General features: G+C 44.8%; 2 protein-coding genes across 4 annotated transcripts in view; both read left to right on the plus strand.

Annotated features, from left to right (window-relative positions):
* Nucleotides 1–1,014: 1,014 nt before the first annotated feature.
* Nucleotides 1,015–4,770, plus strand: naxe (NAD(P)HX epimerase). The gene is made up of 7 exons (XM_018745597.2): nt 1,015–1,191; nt 1,945–2,134; nt 2,248–2,356; nt 2,584–2,694; nt 3,205–3,318; nt 3,934–4,081; nt 4,219–4,770. Exons 2-7 carry the CDS (start codon nt 1,968–1,970, stop codon nt 4,419–4,421), a joined length of 852 nt encoding a protein of 283 aa, XP_018601113.1. The 5' UTR covers nt 1,015–1,191; nt 1,945–1,967; the 3' UTR covers nt 4,422–4,770.
* A 1,032-nt stretch (nt 4,771–5,802) lies between these two features.
* Nucleotides 5,803–23,722, plus strand: part of LOC108930410 (platelet endothelial aggregation receptor 1-like) — a 28,134-nt gene continuing 10,214 nt past the window's right edge. The window contains exons 1-7 of one of the 3 annotated variants that reach the window (XM_029248459.1): nt 5,803–5,975; nt 6,366–6,540; nt 6,898–7,066; nt 22,488–22,598; nt 22,846–22,947; nt 23,063–23,163; nt 23,330–23,422. In XM_029248459.1, the coding sequence (XP_029104292.1) occupies nt 22,489–22,598; nt 22,846–22,947; nt 23,063–23,163; nt 23,330–23,422 (406 nt within the window). In that variant the 5' untranslated portion in view covers nt 5,803–5,975; nt 6,366–6,540; nt 6,898–7,066; nt 22,488. Of the gene's footprint in view, nt 5,976–6,365; nt 6,541–6,897; nt 7,067–14,782; nt 14,895–19,551; nt 19,590–22,487; nt 22,599–22,845; nt 22,948–23,062; nt 23,164–23,329; nt 23,423–23,722 lie in introns of those variants that run through there. The other 2 variants (XM_029248460.1, XM_018745627.2) reach the window with 2 other exon arrangements.

Consider the following 23,722-nt stretch of genomic DNA (forward strand, 5'->3'; position numbering starts at 1 on the left):
GTGGAAAGATAGAATCCTTGCCAATGTGTTATTATGAAATCTTTCTTAAAGTTGTTTTATTCTTTATATTTTGTGTTTACGTTAATATGTTAGACAAAGCAGCTGTGGTTTTAATTTCCATGTTTACAGCTATTCAGATTTGACATTTTCTGGGTTTTCTCCTTCTGTTTTTTGTTTTCTGTGGTTTTTGTGAACTTGCTTCTTCCTCCACTAAAGTAACAGTGCAAATGAAATGATTCATTGGAAAAATTTCATAGGTATACTATACTGACTTATTAGTTTCAAATGTATGGCTTAGCATAATGTACATTTTGGTGAAAGTGTTTGTGAAACTTTTGTGATTATTTGGATTTCTGCATGGTTCCTAAAATGTGACCTCACCTCTGAGTCATAATAAAGATAGACTTCATTAACAAAAAACACACAACATGGTCTGTACAGACAGTCAGTTCATTTTTAATTTTTAAAACAGAAATAAATTTGTGAGGAAGTTCAGAAATGAGGGATAATGATAAAGTACATCTCATCACTCCTTTGCAGCTCATTATAATTAGGTGTGGAAGGAACCAAGTCAATCATACTGTACTATACATACTAGTATGTACTGTAGAGCGAAGTTTGAACACCATTTCCAGCTTTATTATAAGGAATAAACTTAAAATAAACAAGGGTAGGGCTCTAAGTTCTTAATAAGAGTTTTATGGCAGGCAGCCCTTAGGGTTAGGGTTATTTTAACCCAAGAAAGCACTCTACACATTGTCATCGGTTAGTTTTAAAATCATTCAACATGCGTTTGGCGCTGTCTATTTTCATTGGTTGATAAAATAAAAGCCCTCCCACAACTTTGTGACCGCTTTGAAGTACGTTTATGTCACTGAAAGTATAGTCAGTTTTGTGTGTTTTCATTGGCTAATAATATATCCCGCCTATTTTTTCTGTACTCTATTTTTATTGGCTATCTAGAATGTCATTCTGAAAGTAGTCGTAGCATTGCGCATTTTCAGTGGACAGTGAAACATTTTCCATCGTGTATTTCCGGGAAGTTGTTTTCGTGGCGGAGAACGTACACGAGCAACTTCTGTGTAATGTTTTTATAAAATAAAACAAAAGTCTTCCGTGTTTGTATTTTATCACAGCGAAAGAACTCAGAAGAAGTAATGTTTAATCTGCAAAACACGAACTAACAGCTCGGTAAGCTCGTGCAGGAAGCCAATTCAATTGCAGTACGGTAAGAGTCAGTCAGACGTGAGGTGAAGTTCACTCTGACCAGACGAGAAGTGTGACCATTTATCAGAAGTTATTATTACAGTCCGCGCACTGGCCTATACCTGTAATTGTTTTTTTTAAAAAAAAAAAAAAAAAAAACAATAATGTCCTGGCTCTTTTTATTTTGCTCCCTACTAGTTATGTTGCACTGTGCAATTCATGGTGGGTTCGTGCCTCAGAACAGAGCAGGGAGAGCGTGTGTTGCGCGTGTGTGTGTGTTCAGTGCTACTTCCCAGAGCAGATACACACATACGCTGGACTCTTTGTCCCAGTGTGTGTTCATCTGCAACACACACTTGAGTACTCAGTGTGGCTTCACATTCACCCTGAAGGTGCACATCATGATTATGTGCTGCAAAGCAGTTTTAGTGCTTTAAGTTTATCAGTTGAAGCCCAAGCCTCCTGATGTTGTACCATTGAGCAAGTAGAAGATACTTTCCCAAAATTGCTCTAGTGAAATTACCCAGCGGTATAAGTGTGTACATCACTGTAATTAGCTTAACACTGTTACAGTGTAACCTGCTTTGGAGAAAAGCATCGGCTAAATGAGTAAATGTAAATCTCAAGTCATCAGCAACTTGACTGCATTTAACAACTTTAACGAAAGGTCAATTGCATGGTTCTGGTGTTAGTGTCCATGGTGACCGATGCTCTTATTTCCCGCTCCTGTCCATTCAGGGGTCTTAGAGAATAACCTCTGGATGTTGGGGCTGCGGGCTCTGCTTGGGATCGGGGTCCTAGTGACATCACGAGGAGGTGGGCTTCTTGCTCAGAAGGGGGTGTGTCCACTGCTTGGTGGGAATAGCCCTCTCAGCCGGGAGTGTCCCAGACACCAGTCCACCATGGCCCAGGCAGTCAAATTCCTCAGGTGAATGCCCAGCTCACTGCTGTCTCAGCCAGAATCTAAGCATACTGGACTTGTGGCTGAATACACTGCCTCTTTGTGTCTTCCACGTGTGTATAATATTTCTTTTTCTACAGTCAGGAGGAGGCCCAGCACATCGACGAGGAGCTCTTCACTGAGTACCAGTACAGCGTAGACCAGCTGATGGAGCTGGCGGGGCTGAGCTGTGCCACAGCTGTTGCTCGGGTGAGAGCTACTCCACCCTCTTTGTAGTGGATGTATAGACTCAGTCACTCTAACACCCATTTTTTATTAAAGGGATTTTTCACAATGGGTAAGTGGAGGTAGATGGATCTAAAATGTGAAACTGCTGTAGCTCTTCTGAGGAAACTCAGCTGCTGTGGTTGTGTTATGTTGCTGGGAGAACCTGATCTGTGTTAGTGCGCTAACCCCTCTGGCCCGCGCTGCCCCAGGCGTACCCCCTGGACTCCCTGCTGAAACCCAGGCCAACAGTGCTGGTGGTGTGTGGCCCAGGAAACAATGGGGGAGATGGGCTTGTCTGCGCTCGCCACCTCAAGCTCTTTGTGAGTTCCCGTTCTTCCATGAAATTTCTTTAAAAAAGAAAAAATAAATAAAAACTAATCTTTTACAGTTTTGACATTTACATTTATTCATTTAGCAAATCCTTTTATCCAAAGTGACATACAGCTCAGCGAAAACAAAACTGCATTTCACCAAAAGGCACAGATGCAGACGTGTGATTCTCATAGTGCAGTCAATTTGTCTGCAGTCACTGTTTAAGCTAGCATACATTAAATGGGTAGCTCCGTATAGAATTGATAGGAAATACAAAGGTATTTCTGACAAGTGATGTCATGTAAATTGATGGGTTAGATGAGAGATCGAGAGAAAAGTGAATCTGATAGAGACGTTTTGAGACCCTTCTTGAAAGTCGAGAGGGATTCTGCAGTTCTGAGTGAGAGAAACATCACCAATTTTTGAACAAATAACCAGTTCAAAGGTGTTAATCTACAGCAGAGAACGTGAATACATAATATGAAGGGGTGGTGACTGTATGTCTGGCTTCTTTGCAGGGTTATGAACCTACCATAGTGTACCCGAAGCGGCCCAACAAGCCCCTGTTCCAGAACCTCACAGTCCAGTGTGAGAAGATGGACATCCCATTTCTGCCGGAGATGCCCAGCGAGGTACCTCAGTGTGTCTCGCTCTTCTGGCACACGATGATGCCGCCGTGCTCTGCTATCCAGCAAATCAGCTGGAATCTCCTGGATGATTATGTCTCTGTGATCTGAGGCTTCCACGGTGTCACCTCCCCTTTTCAGAGCATGGAGTGCAGAGCGAGGTCATTTTATTTTAAATAGAAATTGTCTGTGATGTGTTTAGAGGATATTGAGCACTACTTTATGTTGCATTTAGATGTAAGCAGAGTGGACATTATTGTTCTGAACTTTTGACAAGTTATGTAGTGCAAATATAAATTAGCTCTCTAGAGTCAGTGACATCAGTGCTTTCTTTCCTCATGTACAAATAGCACAGACCCCACGTAGCTGTACTGTATTTATTTGAGAGTGATGTCATGCAGAGACTCGTTTTCTGGGATGTACTTGAGCTGCTGACAGGGTACATGCTTGCTACTAGATTAAATCACATGGGCTGCAGAGGCAGTGCTGATGGGACACAGGCACAGCATGGAGGACTGGTGTGAATTTATTTAGTTAAAATGTTCCTCCAAAGCGACTTACTGTTTTTGAACCTTTTTTATACAGTAGGGTATATTTACAGTTCCTGTCTTACACTCCCAGGAGGTGGTGATTGACGAGGCCTACAACCTGGTGATCGATGCCATCTTCGGCTTCAGCTTTCAGGGTGCGGTTCGTGAACCCTTTGGCTCCATCATCAGCACACTGAAGAAGGCCACAGTGCCCATTGCCAGCATTGACATCCCTTCAGGTAGGTGGTGATATGTGGATTCTTTCAGACACCAGTCTTATCTTTGATTGCCTCATTCCATGCTCATTTACTTTATACCATTGTTTTGTCTCATGCATTTCTCCTCCATATCTATGTCATCACATCCTGTACTGCAGGCTGGGATGTGGAGAAAGGCAGTCCTGACGGCCTACAACCAGACCTGCTCATTTCTCTCACGGCTCCCAAGAAGTCAGCAAGACACTTCCGTGGCCGTTACCACTTCCTGGGGGGTCGGTTTGTGCCTCCGGCTCTGGAGAGGAAGTACCAGCTGAACCTGCCCCAGTACCCAGGCACAGACTGTGTGTTACAGCTGTCATAGCCTTGCACCCAACCACAACACCCCCCCCCCCCCACCGGTAGCCATGGAAAAAGAGCACAGCTTGAGTATGTAAAATTTGCAGCCAAACAGCACTACATGGCCTGAGTACACTTAGGAAATTTAATGTAGGGAAAGGGGATTGAAAAATATATTCTGTCACTGAGTAATTCCAGTGGCTCAGTGTAAGGTGACAAAAAAAAAACTCTTTCTGTATCTATGGGTGTGAAATTTGTTTCTCTTCTGAGTTTTGTTTTGCAACTCCCCTAAAGTCTGTAATCTTACCAAATTTGCTTTATTCGATCCCAAAATGATTTTTTCCTAAAGCAAATAAACTATTCAGTCCTTATAATATGCCTGCAGAATGGTTGATTTGGAGTTTAAGAAGGACTTTGTTCTAAATCCAGTTCTTTCTGAAAATTGTCCCTGTAACTGTACAGGATATTTGTAGACCAGCAAAAGCAGGCAGGTCTTTCAAAGCAGCTTAGTGTAAATTTTTCTTTAGTAGTCAGTAGTAATTGATTGACTGTAATTGTGATTGAACTGTAATTGACAAAACTGTAGTTGTGGGTTATTTGTTTAAAGTAATCTTCTATGAACGTAACTGTTATAGAGAAGTTTACCACAAGATGCCGCCATTTACTACAAAATTCGGCTAGAATCACACAGGCGTCACAGACCTGAAAATGGAAATACTTTTTGTTAGTCTTAGATCCCAGATGATTGACTCTCATTCAGTGCAATAAATATGAATATTGAAGTGTTTTTCCAAAATCAGTACTATGCAAAGTAATATGTCACACAGAGGGTTAGCAAAGCACAGTCGTTGTCAACAAATTGAAATATTGCAGGTATGTAGGCGAGGGGACGGAGCAGTGAATTGCAGCAATAATGTTTATGACGGTAAATCTAGAAATAAGAGTAATGAACATACCTACAAGGAAATTGTGAAGTGCCAGCTGAAAGACCTGGGGATCCTTTTTTATTCATGTTTTTAAAGTTCATATCAGTTTTCTAGGACTGGTCAAACTTGACACAGTTCTCCAAAGTTCTGTTTCAGTGCAGTAAAATGGGGTCTGTACTGCAGCTCAGTGACAGCCAGCTGTCAGCAACATCACAAGCTGCAAGGAAATGCTTTTGTTTTCTTGTTGAGTTCCTGGTCTCCATGCTAGAAGGGCGGACAATGTTGAAAGACGCCGCTTGCTGTTTATGTGTCGGAAACCCCAGTGATAGGAACAGCAGGCATCCGAAAGCCCTTCTTATCTCCGCAGGCTTATTGTTGACCAGGAAACCGCAGCGCCCCCCTGCCGCACCAATACTGCTCAAATTATCACTCTTCTTTTGTTACTTGTGCAAACTGAAGGCACATGTCATTCGACAAGAGTCGTCTTCATTCTCTTCTGCACTACAAAACAGCGCCCAACTGTCGAAAAGCGTTCCGTTGGAGGGGAGAGAGCTGTGGACAGGAAGGCACAAGCGTGTGAGCTCCTCTGGACGGCGGGGGCCCGAAATATACTCTTCACATGTCAGTATGTGTGAAGGAAACGCATGCTGGAGGTAGGAAATCAGGAAGGAAAAACCTTAAAACCCCTGTGGAACATAGGAAGGCAAACAGTGGAGCACATTTGTTTAGAAACAAATGTACAGAGTGCCACCCACCCTAACAAATGGGAGGCATTTAAACATTTCCTCACAAACAAAAATATTTTTGATTCACACATTTACTCAGATGCTGCATTTAGACTGTTTAATATATCGGTCACTGCCAGGTCAGTTTATGAAGGACTGTTTAATTTTTTTTTTTTTTTTTTGATGTTGAACCTGTTTATTAAGAATGATAAATACATTATATTTTTTTGTGTGAAAGAAAGTGGTTTTCTGCTCATTCTCCATTTTGTGTGTGTGTGTGTGTGTGTGTGCGGGTGTGTGCGCGCGCACGCATCTGAGGCCTGAACAAGCCCTGCACACCTTAATGAAGTCCAGGATTTCAGTTACTTCAATTCACATGGAAAAATACAGTAATCCATCCGTGATCAACAGCCACTTGGCCAGTGCAGGGTCGCGGTGGGCTGGAGCCTATCCCAGAATCATACACCGGATACACACCTGTTTTCACACCTGGGTACGTACAAACATGTTTTCTCAACTGACATAGTTTCTAACAATTGTTCCTGACATACATTCATGACAGACATAGTTCCCAACAATTTTCCTAACTGAAATAATTTTTATATGTATATTATTAATATACATTTATGAAGAATTTATATATACTGTATATACGTCTATGTAATATACATTAATTATACGTACATATATCTATAAAATTGTAATCTTAGCGGTTTATGTTCATGTGACGCCGCAGCCTGGCCCGTGTAGCTGTGTAAGCGCGCGCGCACACAAAGGGGGGTCACTGTATGCTCCGGTTTCTTTTTCCTTCCCATTGGGTGGTTTCATGCGCGCGCTGCCCGCGGAAAAGGCGCGTCGGCTGCTCGCGCTGCGCAGAGCTGCGTCCGACTGCGGCGACTGCGCACCTGACGGCGGAGCCCGCGCCTCCACTTTGGCGCCGTTCGCGAGCGCGACTCACAGGAGTTATTTTTGCCCGGAGAAACGTGGAGGGAGGAAGGTCTGCAAATTGTCCAGACGAGGTAAGAGCGGCTTTCTGAGCAGTTGCGTTGATTTTTGCAGGCAGGTTTTTTAAAGGAAAAATATGTAATAGAATATTATACACAAAATTGTGTCATTTTGTACCGGACCGCGGTCTTTGCATCTCCAAACCACTGGCTGACGCGGGTAGGTTCTGAATGAATGTTTAACCGTAGCTGTGTGGCAGTTTACCCAGTACTACTAGTCGATTAGCTTTAACTTCTTAAAAACAAGTAAAGAACATGTGTAGTCGTGTGTCTTTTTTTCGTCCTGTAGACTAAACTTTCGTGTTCATCACGTGCTCCTTGTTGTTGTTTGTGTTGTTACTTGTGGTTGTGCACCGTCACTAACTAATGCGTAAAGCATGGTAATCTTTAATTTTTCATGGATCCTCTCAGAGGCCCTCTGAATCCACTTTTGCCCCTTCTTCTGTATTTACCACAACTGCTCCAGTGAAACACATGGATGAGTGGTACTAAAAGTCTGCAAATGCTCACATCTGAGTTCAGAACCGAGATGTTATTAACTGGACTGAACACTTACTGTTCAGGTCGCGACCCGCCAGAGTGTGTGTGGGCAGTGAAGGGTGTCCAGTCCAACATTGGTTAATAACATCTCAGTGGTTTGGAAAGTGTGTGTGATGTTCAGGTTTACTGTGACTTGACAGGAACAGACTGCATATAAGTTAATTAAATCTGCTGAGCGGCACAGAGGTGCAGCAGGTAGTTTGGCTGCCTGGCAATGCCTGGTCTGTTTGGCCATAGCTTCGAACTGAGCTCTGTGTTTGTGTGGGTTTCCTTCGGGCGCTCCTGTTTCCTCCCACAGTCCAGAGACATGCAGTTCAACTGAATAGGACACTGCACATCATATTTGTGTGTGGGTGGGTGGCTGCCCTGCAATAGACTGTCCTCCCATCCAGGATGTACCCCCTTGCCTCGCACCCAGTGATTCTGGGATAGGCTCCAGACTACTGTGATCCTGGCCAGGACAAGCAGTATTGAAAGTGAGTGAATTAAATCTACATATGATGAGTATCAACCCTTGCAGCGCCTCGCGTGTCCGTGTCCTGTCCGTCAGCATTAAGGTGACAGGACGAAGGTGGGGGGGTCTAGTGCTCTGTAGTTTGAACCCAGTTCCATGGACATGGCTGCTGTTACTGTCGTTGCTGTTCCTTTTAAACAAGGAATGACCACTTCTATAAACCTCCACCATCCCCTTCACATCTCACACGCAGCAGGGTTTTTTAATACTGACGATGACAAAAAATCTTGTGTTGCTTGAAACTGTATGAACCCCTCGTGTCCCTTCGTTTTACCACAAAATGGTTATTGAACGAGAGTCAGTGTTTTTCATCTGACACAATAGGTGTATAATGACCAATTCCTGATGATGTTTTATAGGAAATCATGTGTGTTAGTGTGGACTAACTTCTTAGCTGTTGATACACCCCACACAGCCCCACCGCAGTGTGTTAGTGTATTACAGTGGGGCTGTGTGGGGTGTATCAACAGCTAAGAAGTTAGTCCAGTTGGGTAATGCGGAACTGGAATCTCTGTGAACATACGCCACATCTCAGTCTCATAATCATTTGTTCATTTTATAAGATTATTTTAATACTTTATACAAGAATAATGACCGTTCCTGCAGGGTTCATACACTTTGAAGCAGCAGTGTATTCACCACTTCTCATGGACTGATGACTTGGAAGTTTCTATCCTGAGCACTGAAACCCTCAGTTGAACTGCATACCTTCCTGCAGCACTGAGCTTGTTTTGAGGGATGTGAAGATCCCACACACACTGCCACCCACCAGCACACGGGGTCTCATAGGACCATCAGATTTCTCTTCCCATCATTCCTGCTTTACTACAGTAAGGCGTTCCAAGGCTCTGACTCCAAGGGAGTACCCCACCAAAGGAGAGACTGGCGGTCTTCCCCTGCGCTCTCTGGATGACCCCTGCGTGAGGTCTGCAGAGGAAGCCGATGGGAGTGGTTACCGTGTTTCCTGCCCTGATAGGATCTCCTCTCACTGACTGCTCCCTTCCCATTGTCCTGTTACTCAGCAGTAAGCTGCATGTCCACGCGTTTTTGACATGACACTCGTACCCGTGACTCACTCGTCATCGAAGGAAGGAAAGGCAGCAGCGTTAAAAGCGTTTGCATGCACTGAGAGGTAGACTGACGTGTCCTACCTTCCCAAAAAAAATTTTTTTTGATTTGTTTGTGTAACCAAATCATTGAAGGTGGTGTTACAAGGGCAGCTGGTAGTGCAGTGGGTAGAGCCACTTCCTTTGCAGGTTCAAATCCCTCCTCCGGCTATACCATCCTTGAGCAAATTACTTAGAGTATTAAAAAGCCTTCTACTCCAGCAAAATTACCTAGCTATATAAACGGGTAAATAATTGTAGACTGCTTTGGAGAAAAGCATCTGCAAATGAAAAAATATTTACTTAGGTTAATAACGTTAAATAATATTTTCTAGTGTACTTTCTCTCAAAGGAGTTGGAAATATAAATTCCAACCCTATACAAACCTTTATTGCTTTATACACCTCTGTATCTGCTTTTTGCATGGCACATTTTCCATTTCCTATTAATTAAATTTGCCAAACTGAATGTTCACAAACATTTTTGATGAAAATGAGATGCCCAAAGCAGCAGGCACAATTAAAATGAGGTATCCGAACGCATTCTGCCCGGCACTGAGTTGATATAATCCTTGAAGCATGGGCTCTGTGGCCCTTCACAGTGTTTAGAGTAAAAACAGCCACAGTCAGGGTGGTTTTGGGGTTAAGAACGCCCAGTCTCCCCCTGCCCTCCTTCATTTCCACAGAACTCGGGTTGGCACCAGCGTGCCGATCCAACACCAGTTAATAAGGAGAAGGGAGGTTTTGTGAAAGTGGAGGGAGGGGTGCTGGTGCACCGCACAGCCCTGTAGTGTGGTGAGGGTCTGTACTGTAGTCTTAATGACAGTGTTGGGTGGGTCTGCGGGGAGGGCGAAGGAGACGGGGGAATTAGGACCTGGTGCCGCTCTGGGGCTGTGGTTTCTCTGCTGGAAGAGTAGAAGAGATGGAGCGAGATGCTGGAACCCAGTGTTCATGGACTGGAAAGTACACCACCAGGGAGATGCTCCAGCCACGGCTCTGAACCCTCCCATTATTACTGCTATTATGTCTACTTGCGCTCTGGTGAACAGCAACATTGGTTCAGATGACTAACTTAATTTATTAGTAATTACAGTTACACAGTTATAAAAGTAGTTTTTTTTTTTTTTCGTCCCCCCCCCACCTCATGTGCCTCTCCAGTCCACCAGCTAAAATCAGCCATTGTTTCCCTTCTCCCCCAAATTCTTCAACAGGCTAAGTAATGTGTTGCTGGAGAACGTCTACAGATAGCGCACCGAAATGCTTTCCGCTCTGGCGCTTCTCGTCTTTGGAGGACGGCAATGTCTGTGTGGCGGTGGAGAGCCTGCAGTGTGCTGGAATTGAGGATGGATTGAGCTCCAGATGAGCGGGTGAAAGTAAAATGAAGCTGTTCTTCCTTCGGAGCTCAGTGCTTTGGATGCTCTCCCACTTTACATTATTTATTGGTGCATTTGGAATTGTTAAGGTCTTCATGACCACAGCAGTTCGGTCCTTCGTTGTAAACGATTGTTCCCATTGCTTAAGCAGTTTTTCATGCGAGAAACAATTTAACGCTGACTTAGTGCGGTTGCGTTACACTTAGTACCCCATTACCATCTCATCCAAAAGCGTACTTAGTCAGATTTACTTACTCTGTTGAGTTAACATGGACTTTAGATGGTGCTGCATGCTAGGTTCTGCAGGAAAACTTGCCTCTTTCCCCTTTGTGATGTGAAGTGAGGCGGTCTGGTTTGTTTCCCATGAGAAGTTGATTTCTGGTAAGGCCATCACTGAATTTGGGAGAACCATTGATGCAGGGGGGGTGTGCTGAGTTGGACCATGCCAGTATGGATGATGAGGTCTTGTATAGGTTTGCTGGTCCTTCTTCCTGAAGGAAGCAATTACTGCCAGTTACTCTGTCTCTTTGCTGTGGCTCCTGCTTTGAATCCACACTCTTGCTGTACATTTTTTTATTTAGCTGATTCTTTTCTCTAAAGTAGCTTAACTTTGTAAGCTGCATACATTTATTTACCCACTTATGTAGCTGGGAAATTTTGCTGGCACAATTGAGGGAAAGTGTCTTGCCTAAAGCTACTGCAGCTGGGATTCAAACCTGTGACCTTTGAGTCCAAAGGCAGCAGTTCTAACCACTGCACTGCCAGCTGCCCCAAGCTACCATCCCTGAATAGCACCAGTAAAAATTACCCAGCTGTGAAAATGGGTAAATCATTGTAAGCAGCTTAGTGGGCCAACCTGACATTATAATTTGCCTTGGAAAATAGTGTGAGATATGTAATGGTTAATAACAGTGTTTAATGCTCATAAAAGATATCGCATCAGTTCAGTCACGCTCTGCTCTTCTAGCACAACTGTCAAAAATTGAGTTATTTGCACTTTTGCCTGAGAAGACTGACTGTGCATAGCACAGAGAGCACTGAAGGATACCCTGGAAACTCCTGCAATGGGACATCTGACCTCCACCTGTCCGTGGACCAAGGTGGAGTGATCATCTGTCCAGATGGCTACCATCTGCTTTTTACAGCTGTAGTCTGCAGCATTTTCATCAAAGGAAAAGAACAGGCTCCGAAGATGCGTGAGCCGTGGTGTGTGATGAGGGAAACGTGAGCCTGGGGAAGTAAATAAAGAAAATGGTCACACAATTTGTGTCCAGGACCTCGGTGAAAAACACATCTGGGCATTCCCCCCCCCCCCATCTGCGCGACAAACAGGCTGTGATAATAAGGAACAGATTTCCTTTCTTCCCTCAGAAAGTGCAAGGCTCCATTAGGATCCCCCCCCCCCCCAGCCTCAGCCCCATAAATGTGTAGGGGGTTCCAGTGCTTATCAGGGAAGAATTTACTGGCTCAGGCTGGGTGCCCTGCGGCGGAACGAGCTGGTACCACATGGTACGAAACCCGAGGAGGCCCTCTGATCCGTGGCAGAGGCTCCGTGGCGGATGCTGTCCGATGGCATGTATTCCTGGAGATTCTACAACCGGACTCAAGATGTCCACAGCACGAAGGTGAAAAAGCAAAGTGGCGAAGTGCTGAAAGTCCTTAGTCCTTTACATCCTATCCCTGTTTTAGACCATCTGACATTTGAGTCCCTCTCTGAAACCTTGAGGATTTGACCACAATGGGCAGCAGATCATTCCAGTCTGTTTGTTTTGACAGGCCTGACATTCTCCACACAGGAAACTTGCTGGATTTTCTTTATCAACCGCTTCTAGTGAGGTAACTTTCCTAGAGGGGTGTGGTTACTGTCCACAATGCTGCGCATCCACACAGTAAGGTAATAGCAGGAATGTACAGTGGTAAAGCTGGCGATATTGCCAGTCAAGCGTGGAAGTAATTAATCAATTGGAACCAGGTGCTGTGAGTTTTGTTGCTGCCAAATGTGCAGTTGAACAGGCCTGATTTCTGGTTCCTTTGCTGAGCGACACGCTCTCCTCATAAATGTACAACCTTAGAGAACACCGACACCAGGCTCTGGGGCAGCTGTGAAATGGGCAGAACCGATAATAGTTCTGTTCTAGCTTAGATCAGGGACACGAGTTTCTCATCAGTGGATTGCTGTACCCTGACTAGTCTGGCACTCTCTGCTTCTGTAGTAGGCTCTGTACCACAGTAACCCTAACTTGGACAAGCAGTTAATGATCGTGAGTGGTTGGGTGCTTGAGGACACTTTCAGATCCATTCTTTAGCGTGTCAAGACATGGTTGTGCAGTTTGTCTATGGACTGGCTTATGCAGGAAATCCCAGGACAGGGGAAACGCAATGGGAGCAGTGCAACTGTGCAGGTGTCCATGCTGTCACTGGTAGTGGGGTGAGACTGCTGCTCGGAGCCCTGCTGTCTAGCCAGAGCAGAGCAGAGCAGAGCAGAGCAGAGCAGAGTTGTGTGGGCAGCCACGTTCCCGAGAGGCAGGTGCGGAAGCGGGATGTTTGATGATGGCACCATTGTTCCAGCCTATAAACACCACTCCAGTGCTTCCTCCACCTGATCCTCATTGGCCTGTTTGGGAGAGACCCCTGCCAGTCATCAGCCAATCAAAAGGCGTGGATGTGACCTGGTGTTGCCTGCTTATTGAATAATGACATATAAAGCGGAAACGGAATGTTTGTTGGCAGCTGGGGATCTGGCCTCTCCAGATGTGCGTGCGTGGACATTGGATGAGTCTCCATCGTGATTAATTCCGTCTGTCAGTTGTCCTTGTAAAAACACGCTGTCCACAGCGTGACCTTGCAGAGCTTCTCATTCCTCTCGGATGTGTGGGAAGCAGACTTCCTCTGTGGTGGATAAACAGAGCATCATTCCATCAGCGAGAATGAACAGGAGTAAATAAGGACTCGAGTAACTGGAAAAAACCTTGACTGCTCTCATGGGGTGTATAGTAGCTGTATAGGAATTGACCTTAGTCATCTGGGAAGCAACTGGACTCTAATACCTACTGTACTGGGTGGCCTGAGAACACTGAGCTGTGGCGTATGTCCACGAAGATTACAGTTCCGCATTACCCAGCTGGACTGGCTTCTTAGCTGTTGATACACCCCACACAGCCCCACTGTAATACACTAACACACTGCGGTGGGGGGTGGGCACTGCTACTACTTGGACCCCCAAAGGTTTTCTTTCAACCAGTTCCTCAGCCTGGGACCTTTTTGTTTTCCTTTCCTCACTTTCCACGTGGCTTATTTTAGAGCATTGGCAAATGGCATTTTGTGTTAGCTTTGTTGTCATTAATGTGTTCCTGTATACAGCACTGCTTGGAAATATGTGATCCTTATCGGGACAGTCATTATTTTTCTATAAAATGTGAAAATAAACCTATAAAGTCTAAATGTTAACATAAACTTATGAAATGAATGAATGACTATGATTTACACCCCAATTCTACTTACCTACTTGGTTTAACCAGTATAACTTGGGCTTCACTTATTTTTGCACCTGCACTACTACCATGTTTCTACTACACACATAATTTCCTGTAAAGTAACATAAGGAATTGCTCTTTACACACCTATTATCTCAGATGAGAAACACTGATTCTCATTAAATAACTGTTTTGTGGTAAAACTAAGGGACATGAGGGGTTCACACAATTTCAAGCTGCACTCTATGCTGTACTGTACTCTGTGGCACATGGCTGAGAAGAGAACTATTTCAAAAAAAACAAATGGATTACATGCACAGGATTCGCTGCTAATGTGAATGGAAGTTTTTGAAAGACTGGGTGCAGAGCTAGGCATTTTAGTACAGCTGTAAATTGAGGATGGGGCTGAGAATGTCATACGTGCACTTTTGGGAATTGCACATCCAGGAAGGTCCTGCCTATAATGGAAAGAAGCAGAAGTGCAGCGCAGAGGTGATCCAGCAAGGAGGTGGTGGAGGGGAAAGGAGAAGCTGCCAGAGGAGTGAAAATGAGGCCAATGTGAAGGCAGGAACACGGTGTTGGAGCCACACGTGGTGGCCAGCAGCATGACACTTTTATTTTGAAGGCCAGCATTAATGAACTGTGAATGGAAACATTTAGTATGTCAAGGGCTTCTTGAAAATGTCTACTGTCTTGGTCTCTGTCAACAGTCCACAGAGCACACTTTTACTGGAACCCTTCATCTTCTGGTCTCGGTTTGGAAGCGGTCCACATGCCAAAGGACAGCTTGGTCGTACCCAGAAACCTGCAATCAGATCAGCAGTGGAGTGTGAACATGGTAACTGTGGTCTGCATATATGTGTGTGTGTGGGGTGTCTTGTATGTATCCATGGGTATGTGTCAGTTCTTCTGTTCTCATCCTTTCTGCGTGAGTTGATGTTTTTTTTTATTCTTTGTGTGTGGTCCACTCGTGGTCCTAGTCTACACAGACACAGTTTTGCTGTCTGTGGTTCATGTCTGGAGGCTACAAGGCATCCAAGCGGTTGTTGCTGTCAAACCACAGGCAAACACTCACTAGTGAGTGGCACCATGGGGGGCTCGGGGGTCTTTTTTTCACGCAGCCTTGGAGCAGGAATGGCTCTTCCATGTGTGTTTACTCCCATTTGACAGCTTTCCATGCAGTTTGACAAAGTGTCTCATTTTAGTTTACTTTCTAGCTCTTGCTTATAATTGGATTGAGAAGTGTGGAGTTGTGTCCAAACTCATCTGAAAGGGATGTTGGACATGAAAGCCAAAGTACAACCATCTGTATTAAATTTTTTTTTTTTTTTTTGCTCTATTCCCAGAATAGAAAACACCCTTTGAAATCCTGAGCATTTAATTTTGAATAAGAACTCTTCTTTTATTGAAATTCAGTATGTTATTTTTTGTGACATCTAGCATTTTATTCATGACCCCTGTCATCTGGTTCTGCTGTGTCTTTCCTATCCATCCATTCATACCCTTCCCCAGCCCTGGAGGGAAGTGGCCAAGTAGGCTGGCATGATGACTGCTGTCAGTACCACTAAAGATGAACTTGTGCCCAGAGAACCCTGGAGACTTGGACCCAGTGCAGTACTGGAACTCGTTTATACACTGAGTCTCCTTGTCTTACGATCACAGCTGGCACTGGAAGTCTCTCAAATTTGTTTTCATAACCTCTGAGTTGCCTTTACAGCTAAGTCATAATCAATATAAACCTAATAACACAGGTTGCTTTGATATGTTCAAAGTTTATGTTGTATAAAAATGAAACAGCTGCAACAACTTTTACTTTATTATGTTTTATTAACTTTGAGACAAAGTTAAAACTAATTTCAAAATACTGAAAATCAAAAATACCTTCTTTCCACAAAGTCCCATTCAATCACAACGGCTGATAAATTCATCCTGTAAATATGTGCAACCTTCCTTCTCTTGGTGTTGGTCGTGTACGCTCAGGAATAGCACACGTGTGCTGTGAATACTGTAGAAGGGAGTTGAACTAATCTTGTCCCACACTGGTGACTGAACAGTTTGTAACACAAGGTGGGGGGCGGGTTTTACTCTTTCACCACAATTTACATTCATTCCACTAGCTGACAATTTTCTGCAAAATGATTTACACTGTTAAGATACTGACACTTATTTATCCATTTGTACAGCTAGGTAATTGTATTGGAGCAATTTAGGTTAAGCACCTTGCTCAAGGGCACTACAGAAGGGATTCAAACCATCTCTGCTGCGCCACCAGTTGCAGCTCGATGATGCCCTCATTGCCGTATGGTCACCTCAGAGTCACGGAAATAGGAATGGCTTCAGTCAAAGGCAGATCTGCTTCATTTTAAGTAAGCTTTGAAAACGAACCTTATGATACACCCAGCAGGTAGTTTCAGACCACACCTCAACAAGTGCACGTGGATACCGTGAATACTGTGGTGCTACGGCATGGTGAGGTGCAGTAAGCAGGATGCAGAAAAGGTGTTTTCCAGCACACTCCTCCTTGTCACATGCTCCTTGTGCTGCCCTCTTTCATCTCCTCGGTAGCAGCAGGACTGGTGGGTGGGGCATGTCCTGTTTTTGTAGTCACATTGGACACATTGGCGATGCAGTCGATGCGCCCGCTGCCCGCAGACAGAGCAGTGCTGTCTCTCATTCCACCACTGCGCCATCAGAGAGCCAATTGTGACCTTGGTCTTCCGTGACACTTAGCAGCCTAGACTCCCCTTGGACTCACTTTTGAGGTTCATGGTAGGACATTGCACAGATCCACGTTTCGTAAGAGATGTTTTGCGCTGTTATCATTTTCATTGTGTGAAGTGCATTCTTGGGAAGTGACCAGGCCTTGGAATTTTTTTGTTTGACTTTGACATGTTTGTTTTGCCAGATGTGTCTACATGTTTACTCTCATTGAGGAGCATTTCCCCTTTCCCTCTGAAATGGAGTTAAAAGAAAAAAAAAAAAAAAGGAAGAGTACCCCTATCTTGTGGAAGCATATAAGGCTCCCAGAATGTGACAGTATGATTCTTCTGTTTTTATTTCTAAAGGATGTCCTTTATAATTTGGCTGTTTGGGGGGGACAAGACAGCATTTTGGCAGCATAGTACTTAGAGCTGCTGCCTCTAGACCCAAAGGTTGCAGGTTCAAATCCCTGTAGTACCCTTGAGCAACATACTTATTCTAAGTGGCTCAACTGTATAAATGGGTAAATGGTTTTAACATGGTAAGTTGCTCTGGAATAAATACCAACATTAATGAAGTCAAACACTTCAGCATATTTTACCATCAGTGGTGAAACTCCCCCCCCCCCATTTTATTAAAGCCTTGGTTGTGTTCATGCTGTTTTGCTCTTGCCGCTGTATTTTAGCACTGGGGGGGGGTAAATATTAAACTGAGAAACAGAGGAAGACTGTCTTATTAGGACTTTGTGCTTTGATAATAAGTCTGGCACTTCTATTGTTTTCATGTGCTTGAAACATGTCGCTTGGGGTGTGGTTTTACTGGGACACTGGCACGCTGGCGCCTGGCGACAAGACCACAGATGACTAAGGCGGATGGGGGTGTTTTGTCATCTTGGGCTTCAGTGGAGGAACTGGAGCAGCTCTGGCTCACAGCGCAATGGAACAGCCCAAGTCACCTGTTGCATATTAAAGTGTTTCTTTCCTCCAGAAACTCCTTCCATCATGGTGGTGAAATGAACACAATGCTCATGATGGCTTTCCTGACCTCTTGAGGGAGGTGATGATTATAACACAGTGTTGGGAACTTAATCACACCCACAGACCTGCAGACACCTGAAGGTCATGTGGGAGTGGCTTGTCCAGTTCTGAGCTCTGATTCGCTGATGATTGGACCCTCCCCCTCCCAGAGCAGCACCGGTTATTGGATAGTCAAATTAGTGTTCACTGTTGAAACGTTTATTTTTTTCTTGTTGCGATGTTGATGCAGTCAAGGTGGGCGATGCTGCAGAGAAAGTGGAAGATTATCATTTACACTGGATATCAGGTTCTGAAAACATCCCACCTTAAGGTTCGCCCCTTTCCCACCCAACACCGTATTCCCTGAGGACGTTGACATGTCTCAAAGTGTATCATCCATTCCTTCGGAAAACCATTTAGCAACCCAGGATTACTGCAGTTCACAAAGCACGTGATTGCGTTGATCTAAGAGCCTGCAAAGAATATGGAAACTGGAATGCGACTGAAAACTGATGCTTCAGGATGAGGACACGCACATGACACATGGGTCTGACTACACACACCTCTTGCTACTCTACACTCTCCCATTTTTCTCCCTTATTTTTTATTCCTTTTCCCCGCTTCCCCTTCCTTCCAGAGCATGAGTAATATTTTCTAGCTTGGTCAAAAGCTCAGCTTGAGCAGATGAGGAGGGAGAGGGGGGCAGAGAGTAGCGGTTTGATCAGTTCCATGTGTTTGCCGGCATATATTTAACTGCACTAACAGGAGGAGAGAGGACTCCTACTTGTGCAGTAATGCAATAAGAGGATGCGGGATAGAGGACAGGCAGCTTCATACAAGCAGCCTCTGGGATATTTTTATTCCCCTTATATATTCAGGGTTGTGTTTTCTTGTCATGGTGGGTGCACGGTGGATTTGGGATCACCGAGAGGCTCTTTGGGGGGAATTGTTTTGGAAAGGGATGCACTATGGTAGAAAGTAGGCGCCGGGACATGTGTATTTCAGCGTACTTGGGCCTGTCCTGATCCTAGGGCGCGATTCCCAGTTTGCAAGCAGTAGTTGTGGTGAAATACTTTCTTGCGCTGTAATTCCATTAAATAACAGTCATTATAGATTCTAATGCTGAAATTGGGTTTGATTAAAAGACATGATGGAAAAACCCACAAGTCCCGCAGGACAAAATGCATCTGTGTATTGTGTTTAAAAAGAGTTGTGTACCTCTGTCTTTATTTATCTGTGTGTGTGTGTGTGTGTGTGTGTGTGTGTGTGTGTGTGTGTACAGGTCTGCCTCAAGAGTCTTGTCAAAAACTTGGGTTCCATTCACATTAGCAGTCAATCTTGTGCATGTTATCCATTTTTTTATTTTGAAATAGTGCTCTTCTCAACCATGTGCCACAGAGTACAATAGAATGTACGGTGCTGCTTGAAAGTGTGTGAAGCTCTCGTGTCCCTATGTTTTACCACGAAATGGTTATTTAATGAGAATCGGTCTTTCTCATGTGACACAATAGGTGTGTAAAGACCAATAGAAACATGGTAGTAGTGCAGGTGGAAAAATAAGTGAAGCCCAAGTTACCTACTTGGTTTAATCAGTGTAAGTAGAATCAGGGATGTAAATCATAGACATTTCTTCATTTTATAAGTCTGTTTTAAAATTTAATGACCATCCCTACAAAATTTAATTTGATGATAGAGCTCTTTTATTGCATAAAGAAAATTAAGAGAAAGCTCTACTTTTAATTCTTTTCACATTATCTTTCAGCAGAAGCTTTTCTCCAAGAACTAAGCTACTTAAAGTGATCTACCCATTTAATCAGGTGGGTAATTTTTACTATAGTAATTGAGGAAAAGTGTGTATCCTGGTCTGGGATACTGCAGTGGAAGATGCAGAGGGAAGAACAATCAGTGTGTGCTTTTTGAAGAAATGTAGGAATTGGCATCAGTTAAGGACAGTAATCCAGTGATCAATGGGCATGTGTTTAGCAGGCAGTGTAAATATAGTCTGAGATTGTAAAATCAGGGTAGACAGGGTAAGAACAAAGTGATCGGTTCATTGGTGTTTTCAATATGGCGCACAGTCGTGAGTAAAGTTGTTTTGTTGCCGTCAATCAATTAACTTCAGCTTAGAAAGTTTTTAAATCTGGAAATCCTAGTAAAGATAGACTATTCTGAAGGACTTCCAAGTTCAAACAAATCCAAAGACACCAATACCACAGATGAGGAGGATGAAGAGTTACTTCTTGATGCCATCTCAAGAGTTTTTTTCAGTGAACTAATGGAGTCTTAAAGAAACAAAATGTATTTTTCTTGGAATTAATGATTGTGTACCTTGATCGTTGTTCCCTCTACATCTTCAGTTGGCGTAGGTGTGTGTGGTGAATCAGGTGCAGAACACGCAGGTGTCGGGGAGGGGGGGGGGATGGCGGCAGAGGCAGAACTTGAGTCCCGTTTGTGGAAAACACACTCAGGATTTTCCTCTTGAGCACCTCGTTGGCTATAGCGGCGCTTCGGGAACTCGTCTCATGCCTCACGCTGCAGATTAGCTGGCTCAACCGGAGCGTGGCGCCAGCTCAGGTTCGTCGACCACCTGGAGGTGTCAATTTCCAGACGCCGAGGCCTGCTGAGCATCCGGCTTCCTGCTTGGATCACGGCCCTGTCAAGTCCGCAAGCCCTCCCTCCTTGCTAGGCTTTGCACCCTTGTCCCGATACCTGTCAGCAGTTTGGAATGTAACTGCGGCCTGCAAGAATTTTCTAATAAAGCTCTGTAATGAGGCAAGGGGGAATAAGGACGGTAATTAAACATTTACTGGTGTTCAGTGAAGTGCCTAGTGAATGAAACGCTCTGTCCTAATGAAAGCCGTTTGGTTTGTTTTTGCACCCTGCCCATCTGCTCTCGCTTGCCACGTGCCGGAGCACCGACCGCAGGCAGTCTCCTCTCCAGGTCCACGGCAGGAAGCATTACGCCGCCTCGCCAGCTGAACTCACATCACTCTTTATTTACTTTGCCTTTTCTTTTCCAAGCAACCCCAGGTCCAGCCATGAAGATGGAACTCGCAGTGTTTGATTGTAGCTCTTATGTAATGGGCCCCGACCCACTAAGACTGATTGCTGCTACGTTTACTTTGGCTCGCCGGGATTGGGAAACAAATGAGACGTATTTTTGGACGAATTGTCGAGATGCATTTTAAGAGGACAGGAGGACGTTCATACCGAGTGTTTGGGGTTGAGGAAATGAGGTGAAATTAAAGTACAGTGGTCATTGTGGGTTCTGCTGAGTCCTGTGCTTTGAACGACAAGGACTTGTCCGTTCCGGTGGAGATCCAGAGAGGCCCGATGGGGGGTCCCGTTTCAAGGGGTTCTTGACGAGACGCTCATGCTGCCTGGCCTCACCCCTCACACCACTACCACCATCATCCCCCCAAGGGGACTCGCAGCACTGATGGGAACCAGATGAGAACCTCCCAGCAGTGCTGTGGAAGCGAACGACACCGAGAGGAGAAGCCCTCTGGGGGCACAGACAAACAACGTTCTGGCGACATCCTGGGAATGTTCTGGGAACTGATGTCACATTATTTCTCCCTTATGGGAAAATAACTCACTGAATATGTACTGGTTTTCACAGAGCTGCACATGCATTTAACTGCTTTTCACATCTGAGATTAACTGCAGTATTTCTTTTTTCCGGTCACAAGCACTTGTACGTCTGCTTCGTGGATTACGTTTATGTTTACATTTTTATTTATAGTGCTTTATTTGGCAGACACTTTTCTCCAAGGCAACATTCAACTCAGAATAAACAAATGCATCTCGCAACATACAGATAGACATGTGGCTCGCAAAGTGCAGTAAATTTGTTTGGTACCTCTGTTTTTACCCAAAAATGTTGCATAAATAACTGCATATAGAATTGATAGGGAGTATTTTTCTAACATATAAGTATTCAAGGTTTATGGAGCAGGTGGGAAATCCAGAGAGAAGCGGGTATTGAACATGTTTTGGGTCTCTTCTCGAGTTTTGAGAGAGATTCAGCAGTTCTGAGGGAGATACAGAGCTCATTCCAAAACATTGGTGCCTGATCCAAGAACCTTCTGGCTTCTGGTTTTGGACCTCTTGTGTGTGAGACAACCACGCAGTTAGAGGTGGAGGAGTGTGGCACCATGGCTGAGGCGCAGCTGAGAACATGTGCTCTCCCTGTGTTCCTGTGGATTTCCTCTGGGTGCTCTGGTTTCCTCCCACAGTCCAAAGACATATGTTTCAGTTGAACTGATGACAGAGTGTGTGAGTGAATGAGTGGGTGTGATTCTCCTGCACTGGTCTGTTGTGCTGTGCAGGGTGTGCCATGCCTTGCATCTCATCTTGCATCTTAAGCTCTGGACCACCACAACCCTGCACTGGACAGCCTGTTATTGATAGTGTAAAATGACTGCTGTCACTGCACTGCATTCAGTAATCAAATAGCTGCATTAAAGGAAAGAATCAAACACTTTGTCACCTAAAATACATTTTTTAAGATGATGTTCTGAGCATCTTCACAGCAGTGAACATTTGCTTTTAGGTTTTTTTTTTTTTTTATAGCCCTCCTTGTCCAGAGCTGTTAATGGAGGCCTCAGCATGAGAGCGTTCGGACTCGGAGAAAAGCCCGCGAGAAATACCCCGGTAGTGGACTCGCTGAGTGTGGGCGCTCACAAGTTTTATTTGTTTTGTGTTTTTTACAGGATGGATTCCTCGTCAAAGTACTGCAACGCCCTCGTGATCCTCTTCACCCTGCTTGACCCCATGTGGCTCTTGAACTCTGGCGACCCCAATGTGTGCAGCCAGTGGGAGAGGTGAGACCCAGCAGTGTACACCTGGTAAAGTCATTCGTTTACATATTCATTCTTGTTACTTAAGAACTTCATCACAGTAAGTACCACGGTGAAAGGTTTAGCTACTCGTGTCCCATGTTGGAATGTGACCTTGTCAATCTTAGTTCCTTAACCGCTATTCTTTTGTGTTGTTCGGTTAATGAAGAGGTTTTGCTGCGTTGGTGTTTCGAAGTGTTGATTGCGTTCCTGTTGCCCATCCCCCACCTAGCTACACGACCTCGGTGAAGGAGTCCTACGCCCACCCATTCGATCAGGTTCTCAGCGAGCCCTGTGCTCAGACCTTCAGTGTGTATCCATGCCCCCGGCACAGGTACGTGTCCGTGCATTGGAGAGTGTGTGTGTGTGTATGTGTTGCTTTCTGCTGGTGGTTGGTGTGTGTGTTTAGCTCCTCTGCCTTGAAGCAGCTGCTCTTGTTGCGCACGCAGGGTTGTGTACCGGACCGCCTACCGGCAGGCGGTGCGAGTGGCTTACCGCAAGAGGTACCATTGCTGCCCTGGATACTACGAGAGCCGAGACGCATGTGTCCGTAAGTGCCGCACCAAACACAGCCAGCATACTCACCGTTTCCGATTTTACTTGAACAACTAGTTTGTGTGTGTATGTGTGTGTGTGAGAGTATGTGACAGTGTGTGATTGGATCCCTCTCCTTGCACTTCCTCTTCCATGAATGTGTGTGGTTTCTCTGTGCGCAGCCCGCTGTACGAAGGAGTGTGTGCACGGGCGATGCCTTGCTCCAGACCGGTGCCAGTGTGAGGAGGGCTGGCGGGGGGAGGACTGCTCCAGTGGTGAGTGCACCTTCGCACCCTCACACTCCAACAAATAATGGAGATCCAATGGCATCAGTCACTCGGGGTCTCGGCGTTCACCACTGGCCTGGAGGTCGGGTTTCGTGGTTCTGTTTTGTGATTCAGTTTCTGCAGGTGACCTTTCTTCTCTGCTTGCATATTCCTCTTGTTTTTTTACACTGTGCCACTGTAAGTAAGTCTAAATTCTTCCATCACTTCCTTTTTGACAATGACAGCTCTAAACCTACAATATCAATTATATGTATATATTAATTATACTATAAGTAGGGGCACTTAGCA

The sequence above is a fragment of the Scleropages formosus genome, chromosome 23, assembly GCF_900964775.1.
Source record: "Scleropages formosus chromosome 23, fSclFor1.1, whole genome shotgun sequence".
In the NCBI taxonomy this organism is placed as follows: Eukaryota; Metazoa; Chordata; class Actinopteri; order Osteoglossiformes; family Osteoglossidae; genus Scleropages; species Scleropages formosus.